Source organism: Sciurus vulgaris, assembly GCF_902686455.1.
Source record: "Sciurus vulgaris genome assembly, chromosome: 18".
Lineage (NCBI taxonomy): Eukaryota > Metazoa > Chordata > Mammalia > Rodentia > Sciuridae > Sciurus > Sciurus vulgaris.
The window spans coordinates 25943052-25959166 of NC_136479.1; the positions used below are offsets into that span (position 1 = coordinate 25943052).

General features: G+C 58.5%; 1 protein-coding gene across 1 annotated transcript in view; it reads right to left on the reverse strand.

The window, feature by feature from the left end:
- Positions 1-2225: 2225 nt before the first annotated feature.
- The window catches only part of INTS1 (integrator complex subunit 1), a 32527-nt gene continuing 18637 nt past the window's right edge, over positions 2226-16115 (reverse strand). The window contains exons 24-47 of the mRNA XM_079120607.1: positions 15766-15933; positions 15569-15680; positions 14312-14473; positions 13510-13656; positions 13023-13121; positions 12679-12803; positions 11753-12007; positions 11002-11161; positions 10659-10799; positions 10161-10338; positions 9966-10089; positions 9080-9210; positions 8328-8415; positions 8013-8239; positions 7790-7913; positions 6955-7088; positions 6180-6372; positions 5551-5678; positions 5118-5230; positions 3990-4103; positions 3400-3470; positions 2968-3059; positions 2715-2824; positions 2226-2634 (exon numbers count right to left, since the gene is read on the reverse strand). Coding sequence (XP_078976733.1) covers positions 2519-2634; positions 2715-2824; positions 2968-3059; positions 3400-3470; positions 3990-4103; positions 5118-5230; positions 5551-5678; positions 6180-6372; positions 6955-7088; positions 7790-7913; positions 8013-8239; positions 8328-8415; positions 9080-9210; positions 9966-10089; positions 10161-10338; positions 10659-10799; positions 11002-11161; positions 11753-12007; positions 12679-12803; positions 13023-13121; positions 13510-13656; positions 14312-14473; positions 15569-15680; positions 15766-15933 — 3312 coding nt within the window. The 3' untranslated portion in view covers positions 2226-2518. The remainder of the gene's footprint in view (positions 2635-2714; positions 2825-2967; positions 3060-3399; positions 3471-3989; positions 4104-5117; positions 5231-5550; positions 5679-6179; positions 6373-6954; positions 7089-7789; positions 7914-8012; positions 8240-8327; positions 8416-9079; positions 9211-9965; positions 10090-10160; positions 10339-10658; positions 10800-11001; positions 11162-11752; positions 12008-12678; positions 12804-13022; positions 13122-13509; positions 13657-14311; positions 14474-15568; positions 15681-15765; positions 15934-16115) is intronic.

Here is a 16115-nt window from a genome sequence, read left to right on the forward strand (position 1 = left end):
CACCAGCGCCTGTGTCCACAGCCCCTGGCCTCCCCTTCTGTTGCACTAGGATCATGTGAAATGAGTCAGGAGCTGGGGAGGCCAGGTCCAAGGTGGAAGAGGACAAGGCCCAGGTTGCTCCAGCCTTGGAATGTCTTCAGGCCTTGGCTGCTGGTCTGCCCAGTGGGGAGGCCCCAGATTCCTGTCTCCTATTTTCCTCCTTGCACACCCATGGCATCAGGAGGGGTAAATGCTGAACAGTGTGACAGGGACACAGACCTGGGCTCCAGCCTCAACTCTTCCCTACCACCACATTCCAAGCTTCTGGGGACCTCTTCTCAGTCATGAGATGGAAACATGCCACCTACCCTACCAGGTGGCTTGGGTCCTGGGGGCAAGAGGACATGGTCATTATCCAAGTCCAGAATGATGTGATGCAAAGGGTACTCTCTGTATGGCAATGCCAGCCACCGGACCCGGGCTCCTCCTTGGCAGGGTAGGAGGGTGCAGTACAGGGGTGGTCCAGGGGAGGGGTGGCCTCCCTGCTTTGCAGTGCAGGAAACCCTGCCCTTCTCTGGTCTCCTCTATATAGTGAGGGTGGGGCTGGCACTCCAACCCAGGGGCAGCCGTGCCAGCTCCAGGCACCCTGGCCAGGGCCTCACAAGAATATGGGGTACCAGGGCCAGAAAAGCCAAGAACAAGCACATGCCAGAAGGGCCTCACAGCTTCCCAAGGGCAGCACATAGGAAGAGCAGGGCTTGGGCAGGGCGTGGAGGATGGAGCTGCAGCATCGGGGCAGCAGCCTGGCGCCCAAGGTGTCAAAGGGCAGACTCTGAACAAGACCAAGACTTAAGAGTGTGGAGCAGGAAGTGACCTCTGCACCAGCTCCATGGCAGGTGCACCCCCCATCCTATAGGACGGGTGTCACTATCACCCCAAGTGTGGATGCAGACGCCAACGGCCACACCGGGCTGTGCAGGGCCCACTCTGGTGCACGAGGGCAAGGTGGGAGAAGGAAAGCCCTGAATGCTGGCTTGGGGACCACTCAGGCCTCTGGCCACTTAGAGGGTACTTCTTGTTCTCACTTTCTGGCCAATCTGGGTTGCCCAGAGCAGACTCCCACCTCCAGGGCCCCAGCCCACCTCAGGTAGGCATGGTGGGGCACCGTAGACCTCAAACCTGTATTGCCTTACAGGACGCCAGAGGATGGGTGGGCAGGCAGTGCAGCAGAGGCAGGCTAGAGGCCCTTGGGAAGTGGATATGGATGGAAAGGCCAGGCCTGATGGCCAGGACAGGAGGGGCTGCGATCCAAAGCCTGTGTGACTATCCGGGGACATATCTGGGTTGGGATTATGCATCTGTCTGAGAAGGTCAGTCTCCAGACAGGGCACCTCAAAAACCTCTGGCCTCTGTCAGTCAGGCTTTGGAGAGGGCCTGGGCTGCATTCTTAGCCATAGTGCCCCCTGGTGGCCTCAGACAGTAAAGCTAAGCAGGAACCAGGCAGCCAGTTGGATCCTGAGTACTGGCTTGCCTGTGGTGCTGATGCCACGGGGAGCCTCAGGCTGGGGCACACCCTCCCCGGCACTGGTAAGGCCTCGGGCTTCTGAAGGATGGAGGGAATGAATGGCTTCAATCCTGACTCCAAGGCAAGGAGACCATCTGGAGAAATGCCAGGGTACAGCTCTAGAACATGAGACTGCCTGTGTCCCTGTACCAGCCCTGCAGCCTCCCCCTGGGGACACTTGCTGACCCGCAGCTCCTCAGGCTCATGCTGCCCCTCTAGTGGATTGGAATTCGCAGGCTCACTGATGGGCACAGGACAGGTCCAGGGCCACTGGCTACATGGTTGCTACAGCACCAGCTCCCTGCCCTCTCCTCCCGGAGCCAAACACCCATAGGCGAGGCTCTCAGAGCACCCATTCTGGGGTAAGAGGGGAGACTGCTCAGCTCCCCTAGACCTCACGCAGCCCTGTGGTCTGAAAAGGCTGACCCTGAGCAGAGAACTCCAGGGGTCGCACCACAGGAGGCCAAAGGCAGTGACTGGTATGGGCAGCTAAGCAGGCAGTGTCCCTGATCCCCAAATATCCCTGAGGAGCAGGCAGGACCATGGGGAGAGCCATGGGGCCCAACCTCACTCTCCTCCTCTCAGGACCCCACTCAGCTGCCAGGCACCTCAGCAGCAGAGAAAAAAGGGCAGGGCATGGGCCCACACTGGCCAGGGGCAACACAGGACACAAGTCAGCACACAAATTGAGAACGCTTCATTTACAACCAGCCCTTGGTGTGCCTTGCCCGGACACCAGTCTTGGGCTGGCCCACGTCCCCAGTGGCTCTGCAGCAGAGCTATGACCTGGGAGGTGGTGTAGCCTCAGTGGACTGCCCCCAAAAGCCAACTGCTAGCCCAGCAGTGCTGCTTCCAGCTCCTGCCCAGCCTTGGCTCCCAGATAAGACCGCCAGTGGAGTGGGCTTCCTGAGCTTGGCCTCAGTGGCCCAGGTGCTGAGGCACTGAGGCTGAAGGACAGGTCAGGCCGCCGCAGGTTCACATCACAGCCTCCATGTGCAAGATCTTCAGGGCCTCGGAGATCTGGGCACTAGTGTCCATTTGGCCATACATGCCCACCAAAAAGGCCCGGTGCAGTAACACAGCTGCATGCTCTGTAGGAAAGACACGGTCAGGCAGCTCTGGAAAAGTGCAGGCTTGCAAAAGGACCCAGCATCTGGATGGGACAATTCACCTTGGCAGAGCAGGGTGTACTCTGGCAGATTCCTGAGGGCTGTCTGTACCACCTCAAAGTCCCGGCTGCCCAGGCAGTACATAAAGGTGGGCAGGAAGTCAGCTGCAATGCTGCAAGAGAGATGCGCTTGAGTGGGCACCACCCTCAGCCGGGCCCTAGCTAGATGGAAAGTTGACCTGGAAGCCTGGTCCAGCCACCAGTGGGCCAACCTGTGACCTTGGCAGTGGCTTAATTCTGAAATGGTTGAACTCACCTGGGGTTGTTCTGGATGGAGCGCAGCGCCAGGCTGAAGGCCAGGTTGCGGCAGGACTCCTCAGCTGAGCTCATTAGTCGCTGCAGATTGGTCTGTTCAAAGGCCAGGGTGGGGAAGGGGCATAATTACCTGGGCAACCCCTGACCAGGGCTTACACCCTCAGCCCTCAGCCTTGGAACAGTGCTGCAGCAGCCAGGGACTGTTCCCCAGGCTCCAACCACTGAATGGCAAAGGCACCCACGGTCAGCAGGTCTAGCCCCAAGCAGAGGTGGGCCCACCATGGCCACCTGTTCTGTAATTACCCAGGACAGGGACCCATCCAGCAGGCCACAGGGCTCTGTGGACCTCAAGCAGCAAAGTGCAGGGTAGTGTCCCTCCAGAGGCCCCTGCTCAGGTTCTTCCTGGCCCTGCTGCAGTCTCGGCCCTACTCACCGAGAAAAAGCCCAGGATCTCGGGTCTTCTCCGGGACATCTCATCTATGTCACTCAGAGCCTCTAAGAGATCTAAAAGGCACAGAGGACCAGGTCAGGTATGGGGGGCGGTGCCCTGTGAGGGGCAGGAGGATCTCCTTCCCCTTTCCTGCACTGATTCAAACAACCCAAAGGCAGGAGGAGACAAGTCCCCAAGCATCTCAGTTCCCTGGGAAGCTCCCCAGGTGCACACCCTGAGATCCGACAGGGCCCATTTGGAGAACACTATGTAGCTGTCCTCCATGGGACAATCCAAGCTGGTGACCATTTAGCCCTAACTGCCAGTCTCCAGAGAGGGGAAATGGCCCCAGCAGGGTGCTCTAGGCACCACCAACCCCCACCACCCCAGCCTTGGTTCCCTTCGAAGGGAGGGAACCAGTCTTGCCAGTTCCATCCACCGGGCCTTTCTCCTTGTTACATCCCCCAATATTCTGCTTTTCCTGGAGACCTATGTCCCAGTGAAACCGAGAGCAGAGCAGCCCCCCATGGGCTCAGGGTACCTAGGGGAAGCAAAGGCACCAAACTGGCTTGGGAGGAGCAAGCCCCACTCACCCTCAACAGTCTGGCCCCGGGAAAGCCTCTTCATGTGTGGGGCCATCTCAGCTGCAGTCAGTGGTGTGGAAAGGGAGACACTGACCAGAGGCAGGGAGCCAGCTGAGCGCTCATCTGGAAAAGATGCAAGTCGGTGATCAGGATGGGCTGGGGACGCTGAGGCAGTGAAAATGAGGTGTTGTCCCAAGAGTGGAGCAGCCACTGCCAAGACTACTGGCAGCAGGTGCTCAGTAAGTGTGGTGGCACCATGATGTTACTGAGGGTTGATTTTGGGGATTCAGACTTCCTGATTTTTTTTCTTTCCTTGTTTTTTTGGTACTGGAGATCAAGCCTAGAGGTACTTTACCACCAAGCCACAACTCTAGCCCTTCTTACTAAGTTGCTAAGTTGCTTATGACCTTACTTATAAGTACCGTGCACTAACTGATTGCACCCCTGGAGCTCCTGCTGATGGCCTAAGTTGCTGAGGCCAGCCCTGAACTTGTGATCATCCTGACTCAGCCTCTTGAGTAACTGGGCTTACAGGTGTGTGCCATCACACCTGGCAGACCTACTGTTTCTTCATGCTGCCCATAACCCAGTGTGACTACAGTATGTTCACTCTTTCCTCTCCCCTGGAAGTACTGCAAGAGCAGAGTTGTCCCCTCTGCAGCTCAAGGTCTGGGGCCCACGTGTTGCACATGCTCAATTAATGTGTTTATGTGCCCGAGGACTGCCCCAGAGCCACTGAAAACAATCTGACACAAGAGGGCCTACAGAATGGCTATTATCAGCCTCACAATCCCAGCCTCAGAGGATCCTTTGAGGAGTTCACTCATTCCCACCCACCTGTGGCATGCTATGATTAGGCCAGCAAGGCCACAGAGAGAGATGGGACAAGAACAGTGAGAACCAAGGACAGTTGTGCCCAGCAAGGCTGGGGAAGTCTCCCAAAGAAATGACATCTGATACGAGGTGACATTCCCCAGAGAGTAGGGGTTGCTGCTGCTCAGGCCAGCTGTGGCACTAGTCACACCTCAAATAGGTAAAATAAGCAAGGTCTCATGGCTCACAAAGTCCTATTGGACACCTTGGGCCTCAACAGGACCTCTCTGCGGCCCACCCAAGATACCAGTTGTCCCCACTCACCCTCTCCCTCCTCATCCAGGCCCCGGTCAGCCCTGCCATCCCGGCTGGGAAGGCTGAGTCCTGCGAGGAGGGACTTCAGCATCACCAGATCACTGTTGTCAAAGGATAGGTCACTGGGGGAAGAGAACATGGTCTCACCTTGGCAGAAACCTGGCAGGTGGAAGGCATGTTGAAGGGAGGGGAGGGCGGGAAGCTGAGTGGCACAGGGTGCTGGGGTAGGGGCAGGCAGGAGGAGTCTGTGCATGTGGAGTGAGGCCCACTGCAAGGGAGGCAACCCAGAAGGCTCTGCATAGAGGAGGACGTGATGGCCAGAGCCAGCCTTTGCTGCCAGCCCAGACATCCCAGACTGATCTGTCCTCAGCTGCCACCTCTCTTGGCGCTGGAGCTGTGGACCTCGCCCAGTGTGGCCCTCCCAGGCCCTGCAGGTGCTCACTGGAGGGGCTCTGCATGCTTCTGAAGGAAGGACACCGCGGCTGGGGCGCTGCAGGTTATGTACTTGTGGATGAACTGCACAAACTTGCTGATGAAGGGGGCCAGGTGGCGGGAGGACTTCCTGTAGTTCTGAAGATGGGCACAGTCACTCAGGGCACTGCAATCCTAGTTACGGCCCCAACAACTCTCCCTGACCCTGCCACCACTGTGAGTGTGTTAGGGTCTGGGGTGGACAAAGTGGCCTTTGTCTTTCACAGGCTGAGCACACATGACGCATGGCAAGCTCAGCAAAGGGTCTGAGAGATCTGAATTGGGCTTCTCGAGAACATGGGACCCTAGCCCTTGAGAAGCTGGGGGGCAGGGGCCTCTCAGGGCAAGAGCAAGCCTTGGAGGCAGTAGAGGAGGCAGAGGCTATGGGACAGGTAGCCCTGTCTTGGTTTGGTGCCAGGCTTAGAAGTGGGCTCTCTCATGGGGCTGGGGGTCCCACTGGTCCTGATTAGGACAAACCAGGCCTGGTTTGGGAACAGAAGGGAGATGAACTGAGACGAGGGAATCAGCATTTCTTGGTGGGACAGGGTCCCCACAGAAGGCACAGCCAGGGATCCAAGGGAGACTACAGCGAGGACCCACCAGGAGCAGCCGGATAAAGGAGAGCAGGCAGTCCCACAGTGCCCCCTGGTGCTCGCTCTGGAAGACCCGTGGCTGCAGTAGCTCCAGAATGCCCAGCACGTGCAAGAAGAAGGTCAGGTGGTTCTGCTGCCGGAATTCCTGGAAGTTGAGGTGCGTCCGGCCATGCAGGAGAGCGGCGATCATGGGCAGGTGCCTAGAGTGGGCAGAAGGGACCTCTATGGTTTCTCTACCTGGAGTCAGATGTTCCCACTCCAAGAGCCCCAGTCACACATCCAATATCCCAACTCCGCACTCCCCATCAATGATGGCAAACCAGCCCAGCTTTCTGGCTCCCCTAGTGCTCACCCACCAGCGAGGTGCACTCCACACTCACTGACCAGAAGGTGGCAGGATCTGCATTCCTGACAAGGTCTGGGTGACGCTGTCAGGGAGTGGCTTGGAGAAGCTGCGCAGGTGGACCAGTGCAAGCCTGAGAGGAGGCCCTCACCTGATCTAAGGTCTACCCAGCTCCACCCAAGGCTCAGTCACAGGCCAGAGGTTCCTGCGCCAACCACTGAGGCTGGGGCCAGGCTGTTGCGTGCCAGTTTTTAGCTGAATACCCTTCTTAAACTTACATCTTCAGAGGGCAGGGTTTGCAACACACACCAGAGGACCCACTCTGGTTCAGGAGTAGGGAAGGGAAGGGCCACATTCTGCCCCATGGAACCTTCCAGAGCATAATCAAAGACCCCAGGCACCTCCCTATCAGACTATAGGTGAAAAAGCCCAGCAATACCTTAGCAGTAGGATGGGGTGGGCCACAGCCAGCTTTCGACAAGCCATGTTGGCATCTGCCACTCGGCTCTCAGATGACCTGGAGTCACTGGTGTCTGCGAGGAGGGTTATGAAGCGGTGAACAAGGCCATCCAGCTAAGAGGGGGTGAGAAAGGGAGGCCTGAGGCTTAGGAGGTAGGAACACAGCCTTCCAGAGTCCCCATGGTGGCTCTCACGGGCCCACAGTGGATTCATCCCAAAGGGCACTCAGCAGAAGAAAGGATAAACAGGTCTATCCAGCAGATGCCACTCAGCAACAGCAAGGAACGGGCTATCCATGCACACCCAACACTGACCACCTTGAAATTATGCTGGAGGACACCCAACAAGAGCATAAGCTGTGACCCCACTGAAGGACACTCTGGAGGATGCAAACTAATCTGTCCTGCAGGGTGGAGTGGCACTGTGGGGAAGAACAGGAGGAGGGCTCCAGGGTCACTGTGGGTGATGGGGGCTTCCCATCCTGCCTTGCACACACCACACACACGTGCAACTTCCTGACAGCCACACCTGTCCCAGGCAGGAAAAGGCCAAGCAGACGGCTCTCCTGTGCCACCATCTAAAGGAGGGGTCAGACCAGGAAGGCAGCAGGGTGGGCTCTTCCCTCTGAGGAGGTGGGCTGGGGTGCCCACACACACCACCACTGCACACCACTTCCTGATTCAGATTCTACTCCAAAGCAAGTCACAGAATTTGTTGTGGGGACCAGGCTTCTTGGGAAAGCCAGACTGCTAGACTGACAGCCTCTGCCCTCCCTTTGTGGGCAGGAAAGGCAGGGAGCGGGAGCACCAGCTCACCTTGCAGATGCTGCTGCCAGTGGCCCCTTCACCGTGCAGCAGGACCTCGGGAACTGGTACCCGGAGCTCCGGCCGCTGCAGGTAGAGCTGCAGGAGCAGGTCTTGGCAGCGCTTGCCCAGCAGACTGGAAGAGATCAGTCAGGGTTTGCTGGGGCAGGTGGGGGCTGGGCCTGGACCTGGGCTCACTCCGTCACACCCTCAGGGCACATGGGGCTTCAGGCACCTGTCCCCCCACTGCTGGATGCAGCTCGTCAGGTACTCTGTCACTTTTCTGATGCTCTCCTCGTCACCACAGCAGCAGCTGAGCAGCAGGGGCAGTCTGGCCTGGATAAGGGTCCAGGCAGAGGCATCCCCATCCTGGCTCCGGGTCTCGGCCTCAGCCAAAATCAGTTCCACCAGGCTTATGAGTTCTGGAGCCTGGACACGGAGTGCCAGCTCTTCCCGCCGCTTCTGTAACCAATCACTGGCCAGTTAGCTCCGGGGTGCACCACCCCACCCTGCCCCAACCCCACGGGCTGGCTGCCCTCCCAAGACCAACCTGCGGGGTACGCTGGTCCCTTCCCTGCCAGATCCTTGGAACGTGGATGCAGGCCCAGAGGAAATCCAGGGAGGCAGAGGGATCAAACCTGGGAGGAAACAGAAACCCAACTGAACCCAGGGAGAAATCAACCAGAATACAGGGTAAGATTTTCCGAGGAGGGCTCCCTGTGGGAAAGCCTCCATAGCCCTTCTGAGAGGACTGCTGGTCACCTCTTCCCCATGCCTCTCCCTCCTGTGGCCATGAACCAAGCATCCAACAGCACATCCCATGGAGGGAACCCAGTGTCAGCCCTGCCCACCCCACAGCCTCTCCGAGGGAGCACCAGGCAGGATGGCTGTGGTGCTGCACCTCACAGGCTTTTCATGACCTGCCTGGACAAGTAACCAGACAGAGAAAGTGACCCAAGGACACTCGAGGAGACTAGCCTGTTTGCACCCTTGGTGAGGCCTAGGCAGCCATGACAACACATTCAGCCTGTGAAGCAAGGGCAATACAGACATGCTGCCCAGGCAAGGAGCAGGAATTCCAGCAGTCGGTGTGTGGGGTGAAGGCTAGACACTCCTGGGCCTCTCAGGGCAGAGCCTGTTTACAAGCGTCCACCTGAGGTAGCAGCAGGGTGATAGACCTGCTGCAGCTGAGCTGACAGCTCTCAGTGCAGGGACGTGAGCCCCACAGCCTTCACATGGTGCCCAAGGCAGGGCCAAGGGTCTGCCCAGTGGGCACAAGGCCAAGGCAGGGAAGGGCCTCACCTCTGCTCCCGGCTCTTGCCCAACAGGACACGGATGCACTGGTGCAATGTGGACCAGCTGGACTGGTGTGTGAAGAGGGCCAGGAGGTAGGGGCGGAAGGACGGCACCTGGGTACCTGTAGGACCTTTGCCCTGGGGAAGAAGGATGAGATGGTCCCAACTGGGCTGAAACCAGCTATTGGGTCAGGTCAGCTGAGAAAGTCCTGAAAAAGCCACCCAGGAAATAGGCACAAAGGACATTTCCAGTAAGACCTGGAGGCCTTCCCAGGAAACAGTCCTGAGCATCAGCCCAGGGAGCTCAGCAGACCCTAGGGGTGTGGAACTGTCTCCACTGCAGCCACAGTGAGGAGACAAGCCCAGTGACCCAAAAGCACTGGCTGATCATGCCAAAGAAGCTGGCTGGCCATGACGGCTTCCTTCAGTGGGGCCTGTCACTGCCCACAAACAGATCCACCACCACTTCCTCACCTCTCCACACAGGAGCAGCACCTGGGCCCTGCCACCCCTCACAGAGGGCCCTGGCCCTGAGTGGTGCTGGGCTCTAGTAACACCAGGGAATCCCACACTGCTCCCCTTCTGCTGACCACAGACCCTCTGTGCTCCCCTGGGGAGACAGGCCATTGGTCCACAAAGTCTGGCAGGGCCCCTACCCACCTGTCCTTGGAACCAGATCTGGTCACTAGTATTGGCCTTGAGGGGACATATGACCTGGTGTGAGACTAGAGGGTCAGGCCTAGACTCTGACCTCATCCCTCCTCTGGGGCTAAGTGGATGTGAGGTCTTAGAACGGAGGGGCTGCTGGTGGCCCTTGTGGTCACTGTCCCAGAGCCTCTCCCCATGCAATCAGGGAGCCCAGAGTACGCTCTGCCCTTGGGCAGCCCTGTCACCTTCCTCCGTGAAAAGAGTAGTCTCCGCTGTAGGTCAGGGCAGCTGCTGACCACCTCAGGGTCCAGCATCTCCAGCCAGTCCACGAGCAGCCCTGATGAGGGTCCCAGGCACACAGTCTCCAGGCTACAGGGAGGAAGAGACTCAGGGAAGGAACGCCAGGGCTGCCTGCCCACTGGCCATGGCTCCTGGCTCACCTGTCATCTGTGTCCTGCTTCCCAGAAGCTGGGGGCTCCTCCTCCTGCAGCAGGGAGCTCACCACCACAATGGCCTTGGAGGTTGGACTCGGACCAGTGGCACCCATGGCAGCTGAGAAGAGGGCTGTCAGCAGCTCCTCCAGATAGGGGGATCTTACCTCGATGAGACCCTGAAGGACTGAATGAGGGACAGGGACATCCTGCATCACCCGGGTAGGCAGACCACGGAGTGGCAGGCCCAGACTGGGTGTGAGTGAGCCTATGCAGGATGTGCCCATGGCAGAGCACAAGAAGGCCCAGAGCAGGAAGGGGTTCCTGGGGACACGGTGCCATGTTATTCTCCAGAGACCCCACCTGGGCACTGGGAGAGGACCTCTATGGGCACCTTCCAGGAATGGCCTGAATGATCACTACTGGCCTCCATCTGCAGCAAGGGAAGCCGTCCAGGCAGGGGTCTTCACAGGCCTGGTGGCTGAAGGGTCTGGGTCAGGACGGTACCTTTGCTGATGAGCTCTGGCTCCACACTGCACTTCTCCCCAGACTTCAGGGTGGCAATGACAGCCCGCACAGTAGAATTAACCACCTCTAGGTCACGACGGAAGCTCAGGGCCTCAGCTAGGTGCAGGAGCCCACTTCGCACTGTAGGAGAGCCCATGTTACTACTGGGGACATTTGACTTCTGTTCTCATTCCTCCCAGGACCCCACCCAGGAGTCCCCTCCAGTTGTTCAGGTTCCATCTTCCCTTGGAACCCACAGTGCTCCCCAGTCGCCTGGCCACATGTGTTCATGTCAGGTCACTGCCAGGGACCCTGGCCACCTGCCACCCCTTCTCACTCTCACCATCGCTGATCCTGCGTCTTGCTGAGTACTGGGTGGCGAACAGTTTGAGCTGAGCCTGGAGGGGCCCCTCCTCCACAGCAGGGCTATCCAGCCACTGCAGGATCTGCATTAGCACTTTGAGGAAGAGGGAGGAGAAGCCAGTGTCTTGGGGCACACAGCGCTGTGGGAACAACCGGCAGCTTGTGGGTTACACTGGCCCAGGGACAACAGTGACCCTGCATAGGGCCAAGAACCCAAAGCCCAGAAAAAGGGCCATGAGGCTGGGGCCAGAGTGGAACCCTCGGGGATCAGCACCCCCTGTCACTGGCCCCAAATCAACCCATTTGCTACTCAGCATGTCCTATCCTGTCAGGATGACCTCATGGGGCCTTGTGAGCTAGTGGCATTCTTCTGGCAACTTGTTTCCATGTGATTCAGGAGAAAGAAAAAGGAACACACAGACTCAAGTGAACGTTCAAACACAAATGTGTGTAGCGGCAATCGAGCAAGACCATTGGGCCTTGGGGGATTAGGACTGGAGGTGCACAGGTGGTCACCCCTGTCCCCTCAGCTTTAATAAGGAGAGGGGGCCTGTCTCACGATCTGCTTTCTGCACAGAGGAACCAGGAACAAGGCAGCCTCCAGATGTGCTGGGGTGGCACTGGGCCTCAAGTGGATCTGGGTGGTGCCTGGGGCTTCTACCTATTTTCCCTGCGACACTTGAGTCATCCCTCCCCTCACTCCACTGCAAGAAGCACTCGCATCGGTGTACCTGGTACTGGTAGAGCTGGCGCATCAGCGGACAGGACAGGAAGTGGCTGCGGTGCATGGCCATGGCCAGGGCCCCACCGTGTGGAGAGCCCAGCAAGGTAGCCATGGCCTGCAGGAGGCGCACTGTGATGCCCGGCACCTCAGGATTCCCCTGGCGGACTCGGGCCAGCTCCTGACCCAGGGCCTGCTGCAGCGCCAGGGCAAGAGGGCGAGGGCTAGAGCTCTGCCACCGCGGGTCAGGGCTCAGCGGGAAGATCTGGAATAGCAGGGGCAGGAGTCAGGAGAGGAGCGTGTGCAGGCTGAGTACCCTCGTGCAGCTCCTGTGCCAGAGCCATGCCCTTAGTTGGATCCCTGTTCATGTGTGGCTCCAACTATGTGCAGAGGGGCCCTGCAGACCTCTGCTGGGGAGCAGAGAGGAACCCTGACATCCCTAGGAGTTTCCCATGGAGGACAATGGTGTCCAGAGTCTGCCAAGTGCCCACAGGCTCTCCAGGGCTAGGGTGTGGCTCAGAGTGCTTGCCTAGCATGCACAAGCCCTGGGTTCCACCCCCAGTACTCCTCCCAAAAAGAACCTATAAGGATCTCCATCAAGGAGGAGTAAGACAGGTAGGACCCACGTGTGGACATAGCACCAGCAGTGAGACCTTCAGGTGAGCCCTGCAAACCTGGTTTCAAGGAGAAACCAGGGTGCTAGGCACAGGGGAGGCTACAAAGATGACAGAAGGAGGTACAGAGCAGGACACCCCTTTCCTTTCTTCCCGTAGGTCTGAGCCCCAGGAATCTACCTGAAAGCATAGGGCATGTGCATCTAAGAGGCATGTACATCTAAGAAGCACGTGCTGGGTGGGCACACATGTAAATGTGGCTGTGTGAGGAGGCGAGGACCTGCACGTGCAGGACCACACACACACACTGCGGTGTCAGTACCTGCAGGAACATGCCAGCCAAGTCGTCCTCAGGGCCAAGTGCCCGGACCTGCATCCCAGCACGAGTGCGGCCCTGGCCTGGAGGGTGCTCAGGGCTGCTTTTTGGTTTGGGTGTCTCTGTGCTGTCTGCAGAGAAAGGAAACCACCATGGGCTGAAAACTGGGACCACTGCCAGCACGGGATCCCTGCGCACCAAGCCCAGTCCCAGCCCAGAGGACGTCACCAGAGAGAAGAGCTGGCACCCAGGCCCCCAAAGACAGACCCCAAATAGGAGCCCTATGCTGGCCTGAAGCCAGTGCCAATCAAGGAAGTGCCTGGGAGTCTGTTGCTGGGAGAGACCAGTACCTCGCCGGGGCGGTAGGGAGGCTGTGAGCAGGGAGTGGAAGGTCTGGCCTCCAGAGGCGCCTCTCTCATGCTGCACTTCCACCAGGTGAGCCATGTAATCTGCAGAATGGTAAAGGAGTAAAAGCCAGGCATGGACGGGAGCAAACACTGACCTTTCCATGGGGATCTAGGCTGGGAAACTTCATGTGAATGCCCAGCAGAGTCCACCAAGCATCCATAAGACTGTGGAAGCTGAGCTACAGATTTCCCACCAAAAGGTCAACTGGTGTCCAGGTCCCTGGCAGCTCTCTCCAGCCTCAGAACAACTCCCAAGCAGATACCTGGTACCAAGGCCACAGCTCTCCTGCCACTCCAGCCTCACTGGGCTTCTGATCCAGCACCTGCTGTCCACACCCCACCTCCTGCAGCTCCCCAATCCCTTAGTTCCCACAGCCCCAGGGAACTCAATGAGGACCTGCTGACCAACACGTGGACCCCTGATGCTTACTCTTGTCCATGATGTTCTGCTCCAGGGTCTGGGGGTCATGGGCCACCGCCTGGTCCAGATACTGGAGTAGTTTGCTCATGCTGGACACGGGGATGCCAAAGGACTGGACGAAGAGCAGCAGCTGTTGGGGCTCCAGGTCCTGCAGGGCTGTGGGATGCTCACTCAGCACCCCTCTGTGAGCCTGGAGGCCACCAGAGCCCAGGCCCCCGACCCAGGAGGGCAGCCTGGAGGTGTGACTGGTTGTCACTAGAAAGGCTTGCACATCAGAACCGGGTGCTCCTCCAACTGCAGGCAGGCCACCGACTCATTCCTCATGCCATGGTGATACTGTCACCATACTCCCCACGGCTGACAGGAGTCCAAGGCTCCTCGGGATGTGTCCTTCAATGGGCTTCCTGAGCTAATTCACCAAAGTCCCTCTGCCCTGCCCACAGGCCAGTCAATAGACCTATGCTGGCCAGACCCTCATCAGTCCCTCCTGGACCCTCCACTCTCCCCTGCAGTTTGCCTGAACCCCACAAACCCTGCAAAAACCAACTCAGAGACCTGCACCACCTTCCCTTTCCCCTCTAAATCCCCAACTGTTTACTGTCATTTCTTTTCCAGGACACATTTCTGATTCCTGTGGGCAGGGTCAGCCCAAAGCTGCACCAGAACTCAGTAAGCACCTGGCCACAGGGATGCCTGGGAGCCCCCGAGGTCTGTGAGGCCACTGGAGTGTGCCAGGCTTGCAGGCAGCAGGTGGGAGGCCAGACCCTAATTCACTAGGCCTTCCCTCTCCAAGGCCAGACCACGCCCATACCAGCATCCACCAGACGAGGGACTTCCGAGCGGATCATGCGCAGCTTGAGCCAGTCAGGCAGCAGCAGTGCCTCCTCTGAGGTGTCCACCAGGAAGGCAGTGGGCAGTGGTTTCTTCTCAGGAAACCAGATGTCCAGCAGCTCATAAAACTCGCCATCACCAGCTTCAGGGAAAGACATGGGTAAGCAGCCTCATCGCCCAACGAGCCCTGCCCTCAAGAAGGACCAAAGACCAAGGCTGGACAAACGCTGACCGCCAGGGCCATTTTCCTCATGGGGAAACTGAGGTTCTGGAGGAACAGAGGAGACTCCAGTATGGACGGAACTGTGCCAAACACTGGCATGAATTAGTTAACTACTCAATCCTCCCACCTGCCAAGGGACCAGCATCCTGGCTTTATCCCATTCACAGTGAGCAGATGAAGGCCAAGGGAGAGCTACCACCAAGCCATCTAGCCACGGCGCACCCCTGCTCTCGGCTGAGCCAGCACCTTCTAACCTCAGCCTCCATAGAGCCAAGGGGAACCGAACAGGCCAGGGCAGTGTGAGGCCAGCCTTTCCTGAGGGTGACACAGTGGCCATTCCACTAGGGTGACAACCTCACTCACCTCTCACTGGGTCACCATTCTGGCAGAGCCCACAACCACACACCATGCAAGGGGGTCCTGTGCCCTTCCCTCCTTTCAGACGTCATTAGGTGAGTAACGTACGGTTGCAGCACAGGAGAGAGTAGGGCAAGTCCGCAGCCAGAAGGGCTCAATATGGGCTCTAGTCACAGGCTCTGCCATAGCCAATGAGTCCTCAGGCCACAGTCCTCATGGGCTCGAAGGCACCTGGGCTTGTTTGGGACAGCTAATGCTTGCACCTCTATGTGGAAGAGGCAGTCTCACTGGCTCAGTCATGAGGACAGGAGGGGCTGTTGCCGCCTCCAAGGCACACGTCCAGGGTGGGGAGTGGGAAACTCCGATGACCACATTCCAGCATAGGTGCTCCTTCTCGGGGGCTCAGTTTCCAAGTCCCGCCAGAGAGGACCTTGCCTCTTCCCACAACAGGCTCTGACACAAGTAGGAAAGGCAGTAACACCTCCAATTTACAAAAAAAGTCGTGGCAAGGTGGTGAAAGGGACCTGCTGACAGTCACAGGTGGCACAGCAGTTCCTCCCATGCCAGGCTTCCTGCCCAGAAGCAGAAAAACTTGGACAAAAGGCACTGGGTAAGGCTGTGAGCCACCTGGACAGACCTGCCCTGCCTGCTACTCACCTCGGGGCGGGCCCAGCGTTAGCAGGATGACCATGGCATGAACCACGAGGATGTGCATGGTAGCAGTCTCCCCACTGGTCCAGCGCAGGAAAACCTGGTCCTGAGACTCCGACTGTGGGGAAAGGACAGGGAATGGGACTGGTGGCTCAGAGGGTGCGGGGGTGGGGTGGGGGGACCAGGGCCGAGCAGCACCTTACCCAGCTGTAGACCTCCTCGCCCTCCTTGCTCTTGCGCATGCGCCGCACATAGCGGGAGAACACAGATAGCAGAGCGCCCAGCACAGCATCAGAGGCAGCGCTGCAGGACAGCTTCGAGAAGAGGTGCGCCATGATGGTGGAGCGTTCCACAACAAGCCGGGCCACATCCTGGCAGGACAAGGGCCGTCAGAGGTCCCACCTCCTCTCTCCTCCTCCCTACACACCATCCAACAGCCCGGGGCAGGGCAGGCTTATTACAGAACAGCCACATGGCCGGGTGACACTAGTTGCATCATGAGCCCCGCCAGGAGCACTGCAGGCAACCTCAGTGATGCCCGGCTGACAATGGC